Source organism: Limanda limanda, chromosome 2, assembly GCF_963576545.1.
Source record: "Limanda limanda chromosome 2, fLimLim1.1, whole genome shotgun sequence".
Taxonomy (NCBI): Eukaryota; Metazoa; Chordata; class Actinopteri; order Pleuronectiformes; family Pleuronectidae; genus Limanda; species Limanda limanda.
Window position 1 is genome coordinate 28,303,466 of NC_083637.1, and position 8,479 is coordinate 28,311,944.

General features: G+C 43.6%; 1 protein-coding gene across 1 annotated transcript; it reads left to right on the forward strand.

The window, feature by feature from the left end:
• The first annotated feature begins 703 nt into the window (after window positions 1-703).
• On the forward strand, window positions 704-8,084 carry LOC133021362 (E3 SUMO-protein ligase CBX4-like). The gene is made up of 5 exons (XM_061088181.1): window positions 704-1,019; window positions 1,195-1,238; window positions 1,819-1,884; window positions 4,331-4,397; window positions 5,396-8,084. Exons 1-5 carry the CDS (start codon window positions 951-953, stop codon window positions 6,884-6,886), a joined length of 1,737 nt encoding a protein of 578 aa, XP_060944164.1. The 5' UTR covers window positions 704-950; the 3' UTR covers window positions 6,887-8,084.
• The last annotated feature ends 395 nt before the right edge of the window (window positions 8,085-8,479 follow it).

Here is an 8,479-nt window from a genome sequence, read left to right on the forward strand (position 1 = left end):
GAGGCCTTTTTCCAGTGGTTTCATGCTGGAATAGCTGAGTAAAACTATTGCACAATAGGTTTGGTTTTTGTTTTATGTTACGTTTTCCTCATTTAAGTGTAATATTTTCTTATATGTTACTGATTGACCATTGTTCATTACTAACAGAAATGTTCATTTCTACCTCTGCGGTTCTTAAGCTTTTTGCTTTCCCTGTATGTGTTGTAAAGGTTCCATCTGTACAATTGTATGTTGAAGTTGCATGTTGCAGCTGAACCCCCCACAACTCACCCTTCCCTTTCAAAGGTGAAGGGGAACCTGTGGTTGCCTTCAGTTATCATAAAAACTCAAAAGGTGTTTAGTTTGTCCAGTTTGGACTACTGTACAAAACATGCCGGCCTCCATAGAGCGGAACGCTCCTTATGTAAATATAAAGTATTTGAATATGAATCATTTAAATATAAAAGGTCCATTCTAGGGTAAAGAAAACCACAACTAGTGCAAATTAGATGATCACACAATAGTGACAAAATCTCAGGGATTATTTTATATTCAAAGATCCCTTTCACATAAATCTTACACACTGAACCTCTACGCGACTGGATGCCTACAAAATTACGTCTTTTTTTTCCCAACAGCACCTGAAGTGAGCACGGGAACAACCCTCCTCCCCCTGTCTCCGCCCCCCTCGCGTGACGTCACACCCAGGGCTCTTTTGCATGAAGTGTTTTGTTGCTGCAGCTTGGACTCGGCTGCAGAGCGGGTGTCTCCGAGGGGGAGCGCAGGGAAAAAAGCAGGAGGAGCGGAGGGCTCTTGTGTCTCACATCAGAGGAGCAGAGGGAGAGGACGCGGCCTGGAAGAGCGGAGAACGTGTCAGATCTTCCAACAGCACAGCGAGAAGGAGGGGGGGGATAGCAAGGGGGGAAAACAATCAACGCAGACGAGCCGCTTCTCTTCTCTGGGATCGGAAAATGGAACTACCCGCCGCGGGAGAGCACGTTTTTGCGGTGGAGAGCATCGAGAAGAAGCGCAGCAGAAAGGTTGGTGAAGGACACGTTTAACACCCATCGTGCCCGCGGACAGGAGGAGGGTCTCTCTCCGGTGGTCCTTGTCTGTTTATCTGTCACCAGATCATGTTTTTAGGATGACGGTGCGGTGCATTCTGCTGCGTAAAGTAACGTTCAGACGATAATCCCGTTTCTGTCCCTTTCACAGGGGAGGGTCGAGTATCTGGTCAAGTGGCGAGGATGGTCTCCAAAGTAAGTGCCCACACACACACACACACACACACACACACACACACACACACACACACACACACAACATATAGCGAACATCACAACCACTAACGCAACATTTACAATACAAATATGTGTATGTGTGTGTGTCGAATGTGGGCGCGCACATATGGGCGGCTGCGCGTCCTGGCTTTGGCCGCTCGATGCGTTTGGCCTCGATGATGGATGTAGTCTTCCAATGAATGCTATCCCCAGTGTTCCAATTAGAGGAAGACGTGTCTGTAATTGAACCCAGTGTTTACGAAATGAGTCGAGGCTCGGCCGCTGCACCCCCCCCCCCCCCCCCCCCACCGCCGCCGTGCGTAAAAGTTACTCGTGATTTATTACGCGCGCATCCTCAGGGAGTGCAAGTGTCTCCATTTGTTGTTTACACATGTAGACCACTGGACTGCAAATGTGAGCCGTGGGAGAACTATAATGATCGTAGGGTTGAAGTCTGTCGAGGCTCGTTGTGCAGAAATCCTCAGCCGTTGTTTATGAAAGTCGTCTGCTGCAGACAGGACGGTGTGTTCTCACTGTCCACATTCTCCTCTCTGAATAGATACAACACGTGGGAGCCAGAGGAAAACATCCTGGACCCAAGGCTGCTAGATGCTTTCCAAGACAGGTAAGTGCAGGGTTGGATAAACCAGCCTCAAGTGTGGTGAGATCCACACAATAACAAGACCAAACCGGTTTAAGTTGCTCCACCTATTCACTTCTGTCACTGTCAGTCATCTATAAAGGAGGAACTCTTTGTGTGTCTATAATCAGGAATTATACACCCTGATCACACTATGGGGACAATCCCATGTAGACAATAAACTGTCCACACAATGTGTACGTCATATTCAGTGCCCAGAGTGGGTTTGGATTAGGATTAACACCGCTGACATCAGTGGGTCGGGTTAGGGTTAAACTCCGGTCGGGGTTACCAGAGCAAACAGTGACACTTTGTCCAGCATCAACTTTTTGTCACCTGATAGTTATTTGAGTGTCAGCATCAGGTTCTCCTGCTCTCCCACCATGTAGTCACCAGATGCTCCTGTGTCCTCTTCCACGGGAGGCAGCAACCAATCACAATACAAAATAGGCCACATATTATGGATTATTCAAAATACCAAAACAAAGGATCTGTGTGGCTAAATGTGCAGACTTTACTCATGTGCTGTTTTTGATAAGCATTTGATGACCCCCTCTCAACATGTGAGGGTGTTTAAAAACAGGCAGTGTGTTATAATGTTTCTGAAATTAACTTTTTAAAGTTCAAAATTAAATAAGGACAAGATCCCTTATACTTTATGTTTGAAGGTTTTCCGCACTAGCTTGATGTTAAATAGCCAACCGCCAGCAGAGGGTAGGGAAACTTGTCAGTCGAGAAAACTAAATCCACTTCTTTGTCTTGAAATGCAATTTCATATTTCAAAAGTTTAACTATTGAACTTCAGATTTTTCCTACGTCACTTTCGATTTACTTCTCAAGTCAATTCAACTTCATTTATAAAGCACATTTTTTAAACTATCGCAGTTGACCAAAGTGCTGCACAAAAAAATAAGTAAGTGCAAAATGCTAAGAACAAATGGAAAAATAAGACAAAAGTGTTAGGATGTAAATAAAAACAAGTTAAGGGCACCCAAAAGCCTGCAGGAACTTAAATTTAGTCTCAAATGTGTCGACAGAAGGGGATAATTTATTTGTAAATGGCAGACTGTTCCAAAGCTTTGGGGCAGCTATACAGCAAATCACCCTTTTAGCCTCCAACCTCGACCAAGGAAGAGCAAGGATCAACTGATCAGTGGATCTGAGAGATCCCTGACTCGAGAGGGGCCTGAGAAGCCTGGAGATGCATTTATGGGCCAGGCCATTTAGTTCTCATTATAAATGTGTCAGAGGTGTCAAGTATCCAAATAAAACTTGTGGAAGTTGCATACAGGACCATGTGTGTGATGTCATAGAGTCATGATAGTACCTGCCGATTTTAACCTGAAATTTAAACTGAGCAGCTGAGCCTTGCACACTCATCATCCTGCACAGGGAAGATCAAACCTCTGAGGGAAGGGACAGTAGGCGGAAGACATTTTTGGAGAAGGATTTAAATTATGATGATGTAGTGGAAAGGAATGAGGAAATGAAGATTTAGGTTAGCAGGGGACTAAATAGTAGCTCAGGAATCGCCATAAATCAGACGTTCATGCACCGTCTCCAAATCTAAGCCAGAGAAAATTCCTCATGTTTCTCTTTAGTGAAGGGGCCTTGTGTCTACAGTTTTCAAAGTGGGCTACCACGGTCAAATTAGCTGCCTAGCTAATTGCTAAATAGTCTATTGAGCGACTGAGCAGACAACTGCACATGAAATACACTGTAATTGAAAATCTTCAAAGCGCGGCGTGTTTAACTGTCACTGGCTTTTCTCAGCTCCTGCTTACAGAAACCTTTCAGGCGCAGGTCACACGTTAAAGCCAAACACCACGTCGCTCTGCGTCTGTTTTTGCAATTACCCCTCTACCTCTAAAGAGGAGAGATTTTATTGAAACTAATTGCGTGTCTCTCCGGGGAGCCGAATCGTCTGAATGCCAGGCTATGAAAATACACGGAGTCGTCATTGTAATTAGATGTGATGGAGTAGGGTGGGGGAGGGGACTTACATCACTCCTGTCTGTGGTATTGAGTTACTGCCTCAGAGAGACTGTAGACTGGGGAAAGCTAAGGAAAAGTCCGAGAGGATGAGACGCCTGTGTGTCCTACTGTGGACAGACATGTTAAGAAATTATGAATTTTATTACAGGAGGAAGGAAGAGCAAGTGTAATGTGATATTAAACAGTCAATGCTTTACCATCTAAAGGATAGAGAGAAAAGATAAATACATGTTAATGAGAGAGAATGACTGCTCCTTTAATGCGTGTTGAATGACTGTCACGGTGCATCAGGGAGTGTAACTCCAACCTGTAACATGGGCTCAGTGTTTTCTAACTGATCCTGAGGAGGACACCCATGACGTTGTGTTGCCAGGCAACGGCAACTCATCTCTGCGAGATGGTTTCACTGATTGGCTGCTGTTTTCCTGTCCCACAGAGAACGTCAGGAGCAGCTGATGGGATATCGCAAGAGAGGCCCCAAGCCCAAGCACCTTCTGGTCCAGGTAAGCAGTGATACTCAAAAAGTCCCTTTGTTGTTGTTCACACAGTTCCACCTAATTACCCAGGAAGCAATGTAGACAAAAAAAAATCTCAAATAAGACAGGTTAAACTAGACGCTCCAGATATTTAATATTGCAGGCCACATTGGGGACTAAAAGACATGTCAAAGGCCAAGTTAATATCCTGACTTTTGGCTATAATATTGATCAAGCTTGGTCATAAATTTCCCATAATGCAACTCAAAGTCATCTTTTGTTCGAAGTGATGCAACTGTTTTTACAGCCTGAGTAGATAAGATAACTAATCTACATGATTGATTGGTGGCTTTCCTCTTAAATCTAGGAGTTGGAACTGCATGCACTTTGAAAATTAAAATATTCATTAGAAACACACATTTTATTATTTACTTGAATTTTTTATATGGACAGTTCCCTGACCTAACACGTGTAGCTCAAAGACTGTGAATTGTACATTTAGTGCATCCATCACCCTTCCAAAAGGCCAGGGGACCTCCTCAGAGGAGGGTTTTTGTTCCTCTCAGGAGGGTGTTGCTGCTAACGCGTGGGACAAAGTCAATGACAGGACACAAAGCAGCCAGTGACATTCCTCCAGGCTGAGGTCACAGCCACAGGAGACACTTGGAAATATCACTGTGGTGCCTGGGCCGGTGGCTGGAAGAGCTACCCTGGAGGAGGGCTGTGTGAACATAGACCAAGGCACCTGAAATAAACTGCTCTCCTCCAGGCCTCAGAAGGGCCCCTTCACACATTCCAAGCACAGCTCAACTCATGGGCCCCAGTGAACCACGGCTTTTTGTTGTAGCTTGACACAGACACATGTATAGATACTGTATACAGTTTCGCTATTAATCAAATTCTCTGCCCAGAGGGACACCCTTTATTTTAAATACTCATCTACACACAAGAAATCCCATAATTTGTCATGTAATGATCATTTATCTTTATTTTTATTTAACACTAATCTCTGTTTTGTTTCGCAGGTCCCTTCATTTGCTCGGAGATCCAGCATTCTGGCTGACCTCCACGGGGCGTCCCTGGACGAGGACAGCTGCGAGAAGTCCACCCCCATCCAGATGCTCCGTCCCCAGGGCCAACAGTACCAGCTGAACAGCAAGAAGCACCACCAGTACCAGCCGCTGTGCCGAGAGCGCGAGGCCGAGCAGCAGACCAACGGCAAGAAATTCTTCTATCAGCTCAACAGCAAGAAGCACCACCACTACCAGCCCGACCTCAAGGTGCACGAGCCCATGTTTGCCAAGCCCAGAGACGTCAGAGCCCCAGAGCTGCCCAACAAAGGGTACAATGTGCCTCCTGTGCTGCAGCAAAAGTGGGTTCGGGACAAAGACTCCGGCTGCCTGACCAAAGTGAAGGATATCACTATGGAGCTGAAGAAACTTCCAGCTGACCTCAACAACCACAAAGGGCCGGAGACGGTTAAACCTAAAGAGGATGCTTCTACACAGTCTAATGGTGTCAGCAATAGCAAGCTAAAGATCGTGAAGAACAAAAACAAGAACGGACGGATTGTTATCGTCATGAGTAAGTACATGGAAAATGGAATGAAGACAGCTAAAATAAAAAATGGTGAATCTTCAGATAAGCCGGGTCAAGAAATGGACATCAACGCAGAGAACAACCTTGAAAAGATGAAACTTGTCAAGAAGCTCGGCCTCATGAACGGATTTGCAAAAAACCCCAAAGACAAACCAGCTATTCCAAGTACTGGATTTAACGTAGATCGCCGAAAAGAAAAGGAGCACTCCCCCAAAGTGGAGCCAACTGCGACGGAACAGGATAAACATGTCGAGGTCAGGGGTCAGGGGCAGCTTCCAGCGGATCAGCTTTTACAATTGACAACCAAGCCTAATCTGCTCTCCCTGCCTTTGGATAGGGGAGTTCCCTCTCCACTGGACAAAAGAGGAACCCAAGGTGGATTTCAAACTCTAAAGCGACACCTCTCTGACACGGACTGCGAGGAGCATGGGAGCACTAAGAGGTTTTTGAGTTCCAGCAGTATCAGCGTTCCTAGCATGGTATCTTCACCCGCCCAAAACATCAGCTACGACCAAAATGGACACGGGGGCCACATCGGCCTGCAGGTCTGTGGGTACGCAGATCAAGACGAGCCTATTGACTTGAGCATTGACAAGTCCAGGCCTAAAGCTGCAGCGTCCACCGCGAGCCAGCCAGCAAAACACACACAAGCTGAAACTCTAGCGCACACACAGGAGGAAACGCACACACAAGCTGAAACACACACGATAACGGACTCGCAAACAGAAATGCAGCGCCAGACTGAAACCCAAAGCGCTGCAGAGAAGGTGAGAGTAGACTCATTGTCTGTTTCCGACAATGACAAGAGAGAAGAGGAGACCTTTCCCTCCTTCCAGCCGTTCCTCGGGAATATAGTGATCACAGACATTACGACAAACTGCCTCACTGTAACCTTCAAGGAATACATAACGGTGTGATCCCGCTGGATACCAACTTTGTAACTGTATACATGTATATTAGAGAGATTTAATTTAAAGATGCTTGAATGTACAAATGAACCATCGATGTTGTTTTCATTTTGTAAAGCTCAGATAACATAACTGATCTTTTATTGCGTTATTTGCATATTGTCTTCTTATCTTATAAGCGCTATCTGTTGTTATTTCTGGAGATTCTATCACATGCAGTTTCTAATTTACGCTCTTTCAAACATAGTTAGAAAGGAAAATTAGATCTTAAATAGATGCAGGATCTTTAATTAAAGATGCACTTAACCCTTGTACATACTTTTCACTTTTCTATGGATGTAATTTGATTTATACACTCAACTGTCTACATCTCAGATAACGATAAAAATGTAGGTTATATGGAGAGATTTGTAAGGAAGAGAAATTATATTGAATCATGGTAAATTACACTGTGCGAGTGTATGTGCGTGCAAGTGTGTGTGCGTGCGAGTGTGTGTGCATGCGTGTGTGTGTGCGTGCATGCGTGAACAAGTTGACAGGTTTAAACAAGGATAGATGCTGCTTGTTCAGATTATGCCATTAGGCGTGCTTAAACAAGCAGACGGAAAAAAACGAGGCGTCTCTTTGTCAATAAATGTGATTTGTGTTGAAAGGGAAGAGGTGATTATTAACGGTTAACGTTTGATATATGCTCCTATTATTTGGTCTCCATTCAATGTGTTTTCTGGGTCACGCATCTCAAGATCGAATATTGAGCACAAGTCACTTCCATTAACACAGTTGACGTACAACCATATATATTTTCATGTTTTGCAGCAGTGACTAAAATAAAAAAAATAATAATCTTAATTATATCCGCCTAATCTAATCTAACATTTTAGTTCCATCAGATGGGGTTCCATGATTCAGCTTTTTTCCGTTCTCTCACACCCTGACATGTTTGACACAGATGGACAAAGTATAAAATAATTCATATTTTGTGTAACTAAACGTATGTTAAAGCACACGCAGGCTCTTGTCATGATCAGATCTGTTCCTTGAGTTCATTCATTCTTCTCCTTCCCTTTCAGCACTGTGTGGTCTGAGGTGCATTGAACTGCTCTGTTGAAAACTGACCAGACGCACTTTTGATGTTTTCTCTGCAGACTAAAAAGTGAAGGCTTCCTATAATACTTTTTTGCAATAATAAAATTCTTTGCAAGTAAAATATGGAGTGTGTCTCTTTCTTTATACTCGGTGGTGGAGGAAGCACTCTAAATATTTTACTACTAGAAGTACAGATAAAAAGAAAAAAATGTACTCAAGTAAAGGTACTTCATTAACTTTTCTTCCTCAGTAACTACTTGCTTCTGAATATATTTGAAATATTAAAAGTAAAAGTATTCGAAGAGTGTAGCCTATTCCCTTATGCAATAGTCTACTACTGCATTAACTGTGTCTAGTGTGTATTTTGTTAAAGACAAGAAAAATACAAACTGTAAATTACCTGTAACCGATCTGACTTAATAAGTGGACAAATTCGCCTCTAATTAATGATTACTTTTATATATATAATAATACAATATACTAAGTGAAAATAAACATTTAAGTAAAGTAGAGATA